General features: G+C 43.8%; 1 protein-coding gene across 1 annotated transcript in view; it reads right to left on the minus strand.

Moving 5' to 3' along the window:
- The window catches only part of LOC109934893 (cilia- and flagella-associated protein 54-like), a 172017-nt gene that overhangs the window by 143918 nt on the left and 13428 nt on the right, over positions 1 to 14671 (minus strand). The window contains exons 7-8 of the mRNA XM_048610553.1: positions 1316 to 1450; positions 968 to 1022 (exon numbers count right to left, since the gene is read on the minus strand). Coding sequence (XP_048466510.1) covers positions 968 to 1022; positions 1316 to 1450 — 190 coding nt within the window. The remainder of the gene's footprint in view (positions 1 to 967; positions 1023 to 1315; positions 1451 to 14671) is intronic.

Raw genomic sequence — 14671 nt, forward strand, 5'->3', positions numbered from 1 at the left:
CGTTTCCAGTCAATATTTGGAAAGTTAAAGTCCCCCATAACAACTACCCTGTTACTTTCGCTCCTATCCAGAATCATCTTTGCAATCTTTTCCTCTACATCTCTGGAACTTTTCGGAGGCCTATAGAAAACTCCCAACAGGGTGACCTCTCCTTTCCTGGTTCTAACCTCAGCCCATACTACCTCAGTAGACGAGTTCTCATCAAACGTCCTTTCTGTCACCGTAATACTGTCCTTGACTAACAATGCCACACCTCCCCCTCTTTTACCACCTTCCCTGATCTTACTGAAACATCTAAACCCCGGAACCTGCAACAACCATTCCTGTCCTTGCTCTATCCATGTCTCCGAAATGGCCACAACATCGAAGTCCCAGGTACCAACCCATGCTGCAAATTCACCCACCTTATTCCGGATGCTCCTGGCATTGAAGTAGACACACTTCAAACCACCTTCCTGCCTGCTGGTACACTCCTGCGATAGGGTTGAAACCTTATTTATCACCTCACTACTCTCAACCTCCTGTTTACACCACTCTCTGGGTGAAAAAGCTTTTCCCCACATCTCCGCTAAGCCTCCTGCCCCTTATCTTAAATCTTTGCCCCAAATCATTGATTTCGCCATCATGGGGAAAAGTTTCTTCCCGTCTACTTTATCAATGTCCCTCATAATTTTATATACCTCAACATTGTCCCCTCTCAATCTCCTCTGCTCAAAGGAAAACAATTCCAGATTCTCCAATCATAAGGCAGAGAGAAACATGTCTAAATTTGCCGAAAATACAAAGCTAATTGGAAACACAAGTTGTGAGAAGGACACAGAGAGACTGCAAAGACATATAGACAAGTCAATGAGTGGACAACAAGGTTACAGGTGGAGCATAACGTGAGAAGTGTGAGGTTACTTAGTTTCATTGTACAGGTGATTCCCAACCTTTTGGAAGTCACTTCTCTTAGCTCGGCCCTTACATTGATCTGCTGTCAGCCTCTGTGCAGCACTGGAGCAGCTTAGGTAACTGCTGAGCTTCAATGAGAAGTAAAAGGTGCAGCACCACCATCAGCAACGGCAGCAAAACCCAATAGCAGTTGCTTTCTCTCGAGCAATACGGACAGTGGAAATGGATACAGAGCACCTACTCAAAGGAGGGAATGCTGCCAGCACAGAACATACAGGCAGTGGGTTAAGCTCACTAAGAATTGGAAAGCAATAGTGTGTCAGGAAGCTCAGGCTTTCACAACAGGTCAATGCCGATATCTGCAAATTTCTGAAACAAGTTGTCCTTCTCAGTCACCCAGCTGGCCATGTATTCAAGTCACCACAGCCCTGAACTTGTTTGCTTCTGGCTTCTTCCAGGGGTCTCCTGATGACCCTTGCAGCATTTGGTGTCCACTGTCCACAAGTGTGTCTTGCAGGTAACCAATGCCATGTTTGTCAGGGGCTTGCATCTGCCGCTGATGAAGACAGTCAGAGTCAGAGGACTCTCACATCTTGTTGTGTTGGCTGGATTCTTGCAGAGACTGCACACAAGCAGCAATCAAGACACCATCAGTACACCAGCAGTTTTTATTTTGTTAACTGGAAGGGATTCCACTCTATCAATGTCAGCTGGTATGTGACCACTGGATGTTTTTTTATGCAGGTCTGTGCAAGATATCCTGGAAACTGCCACAATTCCTTCTGTGCCCTGAGACCACCAAACACAGAATTGATGACACTTTCTAGCACTAACTGAACATCCCGCCCCCTTGACCTGTCCGTCCTCCCTGGACTGACCTATCCCCTTCCTAACTCCCCACCTACACTCACCTTTACTGGCTCCATCCCCGCCTCTTCGACCTGTTTGTTTCCTCTCCACCTATCCTCTCCTCTATCCATCTTCTATCCGCCTCCCACTCTCTCCCTATTTATTTCAGAACCCCCTTCCCCTCCCCCTTTTCTGATGAAGGGTCTAGGCCCGAAACGTCAGCCTCTCTGCTCCTATGATGCTGCTTGGCCTGCTGTGTTCATCCAGCCCTGCACCTTGTTGTACCAAATACTACACTTTTGCTTTGGTGCTAGAGCATACGCTTTGGCATAGATTAGCACTGTTGGCTGGATTTTCCTTCAATGTCCCAGTCAAAGTCAAGCAAAATAATGAAGTAAAATGGGCAGCAAGGCTTACCTGCACACTTTTTCTTGTTTTTGTTTCTGTTTTTGTTACCTTCACATGCCTGAACAACTTTCATTCTTTCTCACCTTCCCTCACCAAGGCAGCCCTTTCCTGCTCATTAAATGTAACTGTCAGGAGAGAAGTTGAATAGGATAAACAGCCAGGTTTCTGAGCTTAATGCCACTGTCAACCCATCAGAAGAAAGGTGACAGAAACCTGTAGGATCAAGGAGTAAACACCCAGATAATGAATATTGGGAGAGAACCCTGCAGTTGATCTCTCTCCCACACAGACTCCTAACACGAATGTTTAAGACCTTAAAAAGTAAGTCTTCTACGCTTCTCCTCTGTGTTCTTCCACACACATGCCACATCCAATGCAGATACTACAACTGTGAGCCTGAGGCAGCAACAGCAGGCATCCTCTTAGTGACGAGGGTCCCGCAGGAGCCTAATTGACTCCAAGTAAGATATAACGAAAGAAAACAGGTCAGGGTTACAGCAGGATCAAGTGGTGAGTAGTTTCCATTCTATCACTACTCTGCTATTAAACTTCAAACTTCATGAAGAAGTCCATCTTTACCCATATTTTAGGTTTCATAACAAAATGAGGCATCAAAGATGCACTATTCCTAACTCTACCATGAAGTACAAGTGCCCAAAGTGACATTTTATACTCTCGAGTACCAAATGAACAAAACTAACTAACTAATGAATCACAATTTAAAGATCAATGTAACTGAAAATCAAGACTTTAAAGCAAGCTTAACTAATACATTAAAAGGACAATGTCAAAGAAGATAATGCAGTCCAGCCCTTATTGAGCCCATCAGGTGTAGAAAGTCTCAAGAATACCATTGGATACTGTGTGCATGTACTCTAAGGATTCCTGGGCATTAACACTGCCTGCCCCTCTTCAGTGGTTATCAAGCCTAACAGCCTCCTCAACTGCCTGGAACTATTTTGAGCTTCTCTATCCAGGCCCAGGTTAACAAGAAAGTTCCCTTCCCTGCCTGCCCACACACCCCACACTGGATAGCCAAAGTTCAGAAGTGTTAGGAAAACTGTCCCCACCTTTAATAGGTAACAACATCGGGAGCAACTATTTTCCTTTGGAGAATTAAACCTTAGTCTCTTGCATGATACTAATCACTTAATTATCGAAAACGAGGAGTAGCAGATGGAGTTTAATTTAGATAAATGTGAGGTGCTGTATTTTGGAAAGGCAAATCAGGTCAGGACTTTTACGCTTAATGATAAGGTCCTAGGGAGTGTTGCTGAACAAAGAGACTGTGGAGTGCAGTTTCGTAGTTCCTTGGAAGTGGAGTGGCAGGTAGCTAGGATAGTGAAGAAGGTGTTTGGTATGCTTGACTTTAGTTGTCAGTGCATTAAGTATAAGAGTTGGGAGGTCATGTTACAACTGTACCTGACATTGGTTCAGCCACTTTTGGAATATTGTGTGCAATTCTGGTCTCCCCCTACAGGACGGATGTTGTGAAACTAAAGAGGGTTCAGTAAAGATTTTTGGGGATGTTGCCAAGGTTGGAGGGTCTGAGCTACAGAGAGTGGCTGAATAGGCTGGGGATATTTTCCCTGGAGTGTCGGAGGCTAAGGGGTGACCTTATAGAGGTTTATCAAAACATGAGAGGCATGGATAGGGTAAATAGGCAAGGTCTTTTCCCCAGGGTGGGGGAGTCCAAAACTAGGAGGCATTGGTTTAAGGTGAGAGGGGAAAGATATAAAAAGCAACTAAGGGGAAACTTTTTCACGCAGAAGGTGGGGCATGTATGGAATGAGCTGCCAGAGGAAGTGGTGGAGGCTGGTGCGATTACGACGTTTAAAAGGCATCTGGATCCATTTATGAATAGGAAGGATTTAGAAGGGTATGGGCAAAATGCTGGCAAATGGGACTAAATTTATTTAGAATATCTGGTTGGCATGGACGAGTTGGATTGAAGGGTCTGTTTCCATGCTGTACGGCTCTATTATTCTATGACTAAAAATCTACTGAAGAGCCTGTCTATAGGTACATAAATTATTATCCAATGAATGCACCCCCATGTATCTGCTCACCTCCACATCAGCCCCCAGCTATATCGTTAATGTTAACATATGCAAGTAACATATGCAAGTTATACATACAAATAGGCTTTTTTTTATATTCATTCAGAAGGTGTGGGCAGCACTGGGCTAGACCAGCATTTATTGCCCATCCCTAATTGCCCAGAGGGCAGTTGAGAGTCATTGCTGTGGATCTGGACCCACATGTAGGCCGAACCAGGTAAGGATCGCAGTTTCCTTCTCTAAAGGACATTAATGAACCAGATGGGTTTTTACAACAATCATGGATTCTTGGTCATTATCAAACTCTTAATTCCAAACTAATTGAATTCCACCATCTGCTGTGGTAAGATTCAAACACAGGTCCCCTGAACATTACCTGGGTCTCTGGATTAACAGTCCAGTGGTAATACAACTAGGCCATCGCCTCCCCTTAAACAAACCATTCCAGATTTTCTGAGATTGTCCTGGAATTTAGCTTCCCATTCTGTGCCCAGGCATGGGCTTCAGTAGCAACTAAAGCATGTATAGACACAGAGACAACAAGGTGCAGGGCTGGATGAACACAGCAGGCCAAGCAGCATCATAGGAGCAGAGAGGCTTGTATACACACAAATGGTCTGACACAGATTGGTAAATTCATCTGAGAATTGTCTGGTTTCCAAAGATGGATAATTGTGGCAGGGTGTGTTTTGGGGCAGTGACAGACTTGACTCAGATCTGGGGAGGTGGTCCAAAGTCAGGGCCAACAGCTGCAGCAGCAAATTCAGATCTGAGGCTAGGGAACTAAGTCCATGATATAGGAGTGTCTGGGTAGGCTAGAAGTGGTGTTTGGGCAATTGTAAGGTAGAAGTCAAGATCCTGGCAAAGCGGGTCTGGGAAAAGGAGCTTCTGAGAAAATGCAGGGTTTGGGAAGGGGATTGTGGGTGAGCACGGGAAAAGGGGGTTGGAGAAAGAGAATTCTGTGAATGTCTGACTGGAAAGGAAGTTGAACAGACATGTATGTGCATGTGCTTGTACATTGGCTAGCAGCCAGGAGAGTCTGAGAGCAGCTTAGAGCTTCAAGGGAGAAGTGCACTTTGTATCAATGGGGTAAAGGAGCCAGAACATAAGAAAAGAATTTTACTTGTCAAATGTTGTGATGGACACTCTTTATCTGAACAACACATCTGGACTGCCTCAACTGTTGGGTGTCCATGATTTTGTAGGCACCCCCACAATGCTGTTAAGAAAGGAGTTCCAGGGTTTTGACCAAGCAATAGTGAAGGAAGAGCAATATTGTTCCAAGTCAGGCTGGTGTATGCTTCAGTGTGCTCTACTGCCCTTTTTCTTCCTGGTAGATGTCACAGGTTTGTAAGTTGTTGTTGAAGGAGTCTCTGTAGTGAGTGACAGCAGTGTGACTTGTAGATGGTACAAACTGCAGGCACTGTGCACCATGGTGAAGGGAGTGAATGTTGAAGATGAATTTGAATTAGAATTAGCTTTTATTGTCACATGTACTCACATGATTACAGTGAAAAGTTTACAAGTCACTACTTACACCTGCCACCTTGGGTACAAATGTATCTAGGTACAGATTCTTAAGTTCAAATTCTTTGGAATAAGTTAGGAAAATAAAAAACTAAGAACTTCAGAATAGCAGCCATTCCAACGCAGTTCATGCCGGCACCTAGCCTCCCAGTCTGTGCCAGACTTCACCTCGAGGCTATCGAGGTCAGAAGTGTCGAGAGTCCACGCTGGATTCACCTCGAGGCCAGGAGTCCACACTGAGGCCAGGAGACTGTGCTGGCTTCACCTCAAGGCTGGGAGTCTACACCAAGGCCAGGAGTCCGCGCTTAGGCTGGAAGTCTGCAACAAATTCATTTGAGGCTCAAGGACAGGCGGTAAGAAGAAAGAAGGGAAACAAAATCAAAAAGAGAAAAAAAAGAAAAGAAATAGATGGAGCGGATGAGCTCTGGCTGAGGAGTCCTACTCTGCTGCCATCTTGGTAGCTGATGATGTGACAATTAAGCAGGTTGCTTTGTCCTGGATGGTGCTGAATTTATTGAATGTCAGTGGAGCTGCACCTTTCTGGGCAAGTGGAGAATATTCCATCACAACTTGTGCCTTGCAGATCATGGACTGGCTTTGAGGTGTCAGAAGATGAGTCACCTACTGCAGAATTCACACCTCTGACCTGCTGTTGTAGTCACAGTATTTACATTGGTCCAGTTCAATTTCTGGTCAATGGGTAACCCCAGGAGGTTGGTAATGATAAAGCCATTGAATGTCAAATTCATATAGTTAGACACACTATTCTTTGAGATGGTCATTGCCTCGCAATTATGTGGCACAAACGTTCTTTGCCAATTATCAACCAATGCCCTGATATTGTACAGTTCTTGCCGAATATGGACATGGATTCCTTCAGTACCTGAGTACCAAATAGTTCTGATCGTTGCATAATCATCAGTGAACATCCCCATTTTCTAACCATACGATGGAGATAAGGTTATTGATGAAGCAACTAAAGGAAGTTGGGCCTATGACAATTGCTTCTGAAACTACCAAATGAGGCAAGCCTGCAGAATGGAAATGAAACAGATGTATTGATGTTTTGAGTTATGTCTTTTATGAGATCTGTTTTGTTGAAAGCTTATTTTGTTTAACTAAACGCCGATCGTATGACATTTTACTGATATCATAAGTAGAAATTTCAGGGACTTTTCATGATGTGTGTTGATGAGTCCTTATGGAGTAACACTATGGCATTTGAGAAATGTGTAGTTATCCTGATTAAAGTGGAATTTAAGATTGTACGTCAAATGTCAGGGTATTTTAAATATTTGGATTCATAGATTATACAGAATAGGTCTGGGGTAACTTTGAATCATGAGTCCCATTTATAGTGTTACTCCTATTCTGCGTTATTGTGTCTGATCATCACAGAAAGGTGATGTCACACTTAAAGAAGAAACAGATTAGTTGCAACCCTCAATTCGGCAGTTAAACACTTAGACAGGACAGGATGCTCTTTTTGATGTCTGGATCTATGTACTTTGATGAATCACCCTAAAATGTAGGATGTTTTAAAGGCAAATAAAACATTAAAAAGTTAATTATGGGAAAATAGATATTAAAGTTTCCATTCTTGGGTGGCCTAAGACATGAAATTAGTTATTTGTTGGTGATATTTCTCATGCCAGTCTTCCCAATAGGTAGCCAAGATGTTGGGCAGAATTTGGGCATCTCGGCTAGGCCAGCATTTATTGCAAATCCCTAATGGCCAAGAGGGCAATTAAGAGCCAACCACATTGCTGTGGGATTGGAGTCACATGTAGGCCAGACCAGATAAAGATAACAGATTTCTTTCCTTAAAGGACATTAGTGAACCAGATGGGTTTTTCCTGCAATCGACCATGGTTTCATAGTCATCATCAGACACTTACTTCTAGATTCCTTTTTGGATTCAAATTCCACCATCTGCCCCGGCTGGATTAAACACAGCTTCCCAGAACATTAGCTGAATTTTTGGATTAATAATCACTGATAACACCACTAGGTCATTGCCTCCCCAAATAGTGTAGATGCCTTTCAAGATTTTTGATAGATGAAAACAGGAAATGTTGCTCTTAACTCGGGAAGCTAAGAAAATAAAAAGGATTGTTAAAGCACTCTAGCCGCAGAAACAGTAGTTCATGTTGAAGGAGGGAATATGAGATTGTATTTGGGACATAGTTAAGGGCGGATTCTATGAAAGACAGGTACTGAAAACATTTTGTCCATTAAGTGTTACAATAACCATTCTTTGTGAAAAAAAACAAACTCTTAACAAAAGCATAAATGAAAGAAAGGTGAAGAGTTGAACTTGCAAATACGCAACATGTATTATTGTATGGGATGGGCCAAAGGGCTAAAAGTTAATGATGATATTCAACAGTTGCATGAGAAAATAGATTGTACCAGATGGGAAAATAGGTTGGGAAAGTTTAGGATAATACTTGACAAGCTGCAGGACCTTGAATGAATCCTGTGTACATTCCTTTACAAGATCTGCACTTGTTTTCCCATCTTCTGTTTTCTGTACCAGCCAGCAGTTTTGTCTTTCTGTATCTGCTATCTTTGCACTGGCCGTTTGTCACACTGTATAAGAGAGAGAGAGCTTCGTTCCAATCTGCTGCTGCTACTACCGCTGCTGCTGACCTTCATTTCGGCTCAGAATTGTGAACAGTGCCAGGAACGAACATAAGCCTCCAGACCAGCCACCGATTGAGGGATCTCCAACAAGCAGAAGAACATGAGACTTGTTGTTTTTACCAGAAAGGCGTGAGGCTTGTTGCTTTTTTCCCTCTTTTCTTTTCCATTTATTATTACCACTATAATCATTTATTATTACTTAATAAACATTCATATTTAAGCAAATTGCTGTTGTTCAGCCCTCTCTTAATTATATTTACCCGAATCTGAAAAGAACCGCTTGGATATACGCTGTGATCCAAGACAGTTAGAAAAGAAAGGAAATTTCCAAGACCAATGAGTTGATGCAAGCCATCAAAATACCAAATAGCTTTATGATATGAAGTGCTTATACCTGAAGATTATTGGGGACCATACATGAAAGGAATACTACAGTTCTTCTTAGAAAACAAAATTGGCATTCTTTCATTTCTTTTGAAACAGTGTGACTTATTGTTTTATTTTCAAAGCCAAAAGGGAATCTGGTAATTAAAGTTGACAAAGTGAGACTAACAGTTAACATTTCCTGACATAAAACCAGAAATTGCTGGAGAAACTCAGCAGGTCTGGCAGGATTTTGTAGAGGGAAAGCAGAGTTAATATTACAGGTCCAGTGACCTTCCTTAGAGCTAGTAGTAACTAGGAAAAGCTGGTATATATGCTGAAGACAGGGTTTGGGAGGATGGTGGTGGAGGTAAAGGAGTGAAAAGATTGATGAAGATGGAGCCCAGAGGGAGAGAAAGACAGTTTGGCAAACAAAGAGTTGGATCGAGCTTGCCGACAAAGGTGGTGCTCTTGTTGTCTTGCATATTGACCTCTGCATCGCAGAAGCTGAGCACCAGCTCTCAGACCCCTCCTCCCATCACTCCTTGGACCATGACCCCACCACCAACTATAATCAAGCCTGTCAACAAAGGTGCTGTTGTTATCTAGTGTGCTTATCTCTACATTGCGGAGGCTGAGGCTCAGCTCTCCACTTATCTCCTCCTGGACCATGAGCCCACCGTTGAACATCTGGCCATTGGGTCCGCAATAGTCACCAATCTCATTGAATTCAGGGATTTCCCTCTCCATAGCCTCCAAGCCCCACCCCATGCGACCTGCTTCTACCTTCTTCCCAGAATCCATAAACAGGGAGGGGTATAGATAAGATGAATAGCCAAGGTCTTTTTTCCCAATGTAGGGAGTCCAAATTAGAGGGCATAGTTTTAAACTGAGAGGGGAAAGATTTAAAAGCAACCTGAGGGGCAATCATTTCACACAGAGGGTTTGGTTTTGATTTTGGTTTGGTTTTTATTGGCACACGTACTCAAGTATAAAAGTACGGGAGCACACAGGAAAGTGTATAATGTTGCCACACAAGACACTACCTTAGGTACAAGTACCTAGGTACAGAATCTTAAGAACAAGGTAGAAAGAAAGATCAAAGTTAAAAATGGGTGTGTATATGGAATGAGCTGCCTGAGGAAGTGGTAGAGGTGAATATAATTAGAATATTTAAAAAATATTTGGACAGGTACATAGACAAGTACATGGATAGGAAAGGTTTAGAGGAAAATGGGGCAAACGCAGGCAAATGGGACTAATTCAGTTTAGGAAACCTGGTTGCCATGAATGAGTTGGGCTGAAGCACCTAATTCCATGCTGTGTGACTCTATGACCACCCTTGCAGACCCATTGTTTCTGCCTGAACCTGCCCAAGGAGGTTATCTCTATCTATCTTGACTAATTTTTTTTCTCCACTTGTCTAGTCCCTTCCCAATTAGATCTCTGATGCTTCTGAAGCTTTATGCCAGTTTCAGAATTTCCATTTTGTGGGATCTAGCCACCTCCTCTTGACCACAGACATGCAATCCAAATATACATCCAACCCCCACTGGGGTGGTCTCAGGGCCCTCCACTTCTCCCTTAAAAAAAAGGTCTGAACTGTCACCATCCACCACCATCCTCATCTACCTGGTCAAGCTCATCCTCACTTTGAATAACTTCACCTTCAACTTCTCTCACTTTCTTCAGATCAGAGTTGTGGCTATGGATACCCACATGGGCCCCAGTTCTGCCTATCCTTTCATGGAGTATGTGAACATGCCTTGTTCCAATCCTACTCAGGTCCCTTCCCACAACTCTTTCTCCAGTACATCAATCACATATTAGGTGCTGCTCTCTTTCTTGTTCAGAATTGGAAAACTTGGTCAACTCTGTTTACAATTTCTCACTCTCACTTTTGCCCGTTCCATCTCTGTCTCCTCTCTTCTCTTCCTCGACATCTCTGTTCCCATTTCCAGGGATGGCCACTGATAACCACTACAAACCCACTGACTCCCATTGTTACCTGGACTATACATCCTCACACTCTGCTTTCTGTAAAGACTCCATTCCACTCTCCCACTTTCTCCATCTCCGTCGTATCTGCTTAGATGATGCTACCTTCTGCAGGAGGCCTCAGAAATGTCCACCCTTCTCCTCAACCAAGGATTCCCCACCTCTGTAGTTGACAGGGCCCTCAGCCAGGTCTGACTCATTTCCTGAACTTCTGCACTCACTCCTTCTCTTCCCTTCCACAACACCAATAGGATACCCAATTGGTCCTCACTTTCGACACCACAGTATCTGCATCCAAAGGATCATGAGCTGCCATTTCCATCAGCTCCAACATTATGCCACTACCAGACACATATTCCCAACCACCCCTCCCTTGTCAGCATTCCACAGGGACCATTCCTTCCAGGACACCATGGTCAACTCCTCCTCCACTCCCAACACCTCTCCACACTCCCACAGCATCTTCCCATGCAATCACAGAAGATGTAATACCTGCCCATTTACCTCCTCCCTCCTCACTAACAAAGGCTCCAAACATATCTTCCAGCTGAAGCAGTGATTTACTTGCACTTCATTCAATACAGTTTACCACATTCGCTGCTCACAGTGTGGTTTCCTCTACACTGGGGAAATGAACTGCAGGCTGGGCAACCACTTTGCGAACACCTATGTTCTGTCCTCAAAAATGACCCCGAGCATCCGGATGCCAGCCACTTCAACACACCACAGTGTTCCCTGGCCAACATTTCTGTCTTGGGCTTGCTGTGGTACTCTAGAGAAGTTCAGCGTAAACTGGAAGAAGAGCATCTCATTTCTGTTTGGGGACCCTGCAGCCATCAGGACTCAATATTGAATTCAATAATTTAAATACCTTTTTCTATTTCCTTTATCCATACCCTTGTCATCACATGGGCTGTTTTCAACACAGCTGACTCATTTTCACTTACTAATGGTCGCCATTATCAGCTTTTCTCCTTCCCTGGCTTACCACTCTCCATCCCTTTGCTTGCCGAAATGTCTTTTTCTCCATCTATGCTCTGTCTCTATCTATGTTCTCATTCCTTTTCTCTAACACTCAGTCATTAGCATATATACCATCTTTTTCTAGCTACTACTTGTTCTGATGAAGGGTCACTGATGTTGCCAGACCTGTTGAGTTTCTCCAGCAATTTCTGTTTTGTTTCAGATTTGCAGCATCATTTCATTTCTGTGGTTAACAGTTCCAGCTACACCTCCACTGCGTCCAGAGTTCAACCAATCAGCACCTCTTATGATGCTATATAAGTTTGGGTTTTTTTCTGAATTTGGTTTCTTCAGTTTCAGTTTTGTTAAATGCAAGACAAAAACAGGCAGGAAGGTGGTTTGAAGTGTGTCTACTTCAATGCCAGGAGCATCCGGAATAAGGTGCGTGAACTTGCAGCATGGGTTGGTACCTGGGACTTCGATGTTGTGGCCATTTCGGAGACATGGATAGAGCAGGGACAGGAATGGTTGTTGCAGGTTCCGGGGTTTAGATGTTTCAGTAAGATCAGGGAAGGTGGTAAAACAGGTGGAGGTGTGGCATTGTTAGTCAAGGACAGTATTATGGTGACAGAAAGGACGTTTGATGAGAACTCGTCTACTGAGGTAGTATGGGCTGAGGTTAGAACCAGAAAAGGAGAGGTCACCCTGTTGGGAGTTTTCTATAGGCCTCCGAAAAGTTCCAGAGATGTAGAGGAAAAGATTGCAAAGATGATTCTGGATAGGAGCGAAAGTAACAGGGTAGTTGTTATGGGGGACTTTAACTTTCCAAATATTGACTGGAAACGCTATAGTTCGAGTACTTCAGATGGGTCAGTTTTTGTCCAATGTGTGCAGGAGGGTTTCCTGACACAGTATGTAGATAGGCCAACAAGAGGCGAGGCCACATTGGATTTGGTACTGGGTAATGAACCAGGCCAGGTGTTAGATTTGGAGGTAGGAGAGCACTTTGGTGATAGTGACCACAATTCGGTTACGTTTACTTTAGTGATGGAAAGGGATAGGTACATACCGCAGGGCAAGAGTTATAGCTGGGGGAAAGGCAATTATGAGGCGATTAGGCAAGATTTAGGATGCATAGAATGGAGAAGGAAACTGCAGGGGCTGGGCACAATTGAAATGTGGAGCTTGTTCAAGGAACAGCTACTGCGTGTCCTTGAGAAGTATGTACCTGTCAGGCAGGGAGGAAGTGGTCGAGCGAGGGAACCGTGGTTTACTAAAGAAGTTGAATCTCTTGTCAAGAGGAAGAAGGAGGCTTATGTAGAGATGAGGCGTGAAGGCTCAGTTAGGGCGCTTGAGAGTTACAAGTTAGCCAGGAAGGACCGAAAGAGAGAGCTAAGAAGAGCCAGGAGGGGACATGAGAAGTCTTTAGCAGGTAGGATCAAGGAAAACCCTAAAGCTTTCTATAGGTATGTCAGGAATAAAAGAATGACTAGAGTAAGATTGGGGCCGGTCAAGGACAGTAGTGGGAAGTTGTGCGTGGAGTCCGAAGAGATAGGAGAGCTGCTAAATGAATATTTTTCGTCAGTATTCACACAGGAAAAAGACAATGTTGTCGAGGAGAATACTGAAATACAGTCTATTAGACTAGACGGGATTGAGGTTCATAAGGAGGAGGTGTTAGCAATTCTGGAAGGTGTGAAAATAGATAAGTCTCCTGGGCCGGATGGGATTTATCCTAGGATTCTCTGGGAAGCTAGAGAGGAGATTGCAGAGCCTTTGGCTTTGATCTTTATGTCGTCATTGTCGTCAGGAATAGTGCCAGAAGACTGGAGACTAGCAAATGTTGTCCCCTTGTTCAAGAAGGGGAGTAGAGACAACCCTGGTAATTATAGACCAGTGAGCCTTACTTCGGTTGTGGGTAAAGTGTTGGAAAGGATTATAAGAGATAGGATTTATAATCATCTCGAAATGATTAATTTGATTAGGGATAGTCAACACGGTTTTGCGAAGGGTAGGTCGTGCCTCACAAACCTTATTGAGTTCTTCGAGAAGGTGACCAAACAGGTGGATGAGGGTAAAGCGGTTGATGTGGTGTATATGGATTTCAGTAAAGCGTTTGATAAGGTTCTCCATGGTACGCTATTGCAGAAAATACGGAGGCATGGGATTGAGGGTGATTTAGCGGTTTGGATCAGAAATTGGCTAGCTGTAAGAAGACAGAGGGTGGTGGTTGATGGGAAATGTTCATCCTGGAGTTCAGTTACTAGTGGTGTCCCTCAAGGATCTGTTTTGGGGCCACTGCTGTTTGTCATTTTTATAAATGACCTGGATGAGGGCGTAGAAGGATGGGTTAGTAAATTTGCGGATGACACCAAAGTCGGTGGAGTTGTGGATAGTGCGGAAGGATGTTGCAGGTTACAGAGGGACGTAGATAAGCTGCAGAGCTGGGCTGAGAGGTGGCAAATGGAGTTTAATGCGGAAAAGTGTGAGGTGATTCACTTTGGAAGGAGTAACAGGAATACAGAGTACTGGGCTAATGGTAAGATTCTTGGTAGTGTGGATAAGCAGAGAGATCTCGGTGTCCATGTGCATAGATCACTGAAAGTTGCCACCCAGGTAGATAGCGTTGTTAAGAAGGCGTATGGTGTGTTAGGTTTTATTGGTAGAGGGATTGAGTTTCGGAGCCATGAGGTCATGTTGCAGCTGTACAAAACTCTGGTGTGGCCGCACTTGGGAGTATTGCGTACAGTTCTGGTCACCGCATTATAGGAAGGATGTGGAAGCATTGGAAAGGGTGCAGAGGAGATTTACCAGGATGTTGCCTGGTATGGAGGGAAGGTCTTATGAGGAAAGGCTGAGGGACTTGAGGCTGTTTTCGTTAGAGAGAAGAAGGTTAAGAGGTGACTTAATAGAGACATACAAGATGATCAGAGGATTAGATAGGGTGGACAGTGGGAGCCTTT

The sequence above is a fragment of the Rhincodon typus genome, chromosome 22 (genome assembly GCF_021869965.1).
Source record: "Rhincodon typus isolate 14 chromosome 22, sRhiTyp1.1, whole genome shotgun sequence".
Taxonomy (NCBI): Eukaryota; Metazoa; Chordata; class Chondrichthyes; order Orectolobiformes; family Rhincodontidae; genus Rhincodon; species Rhincodon typus.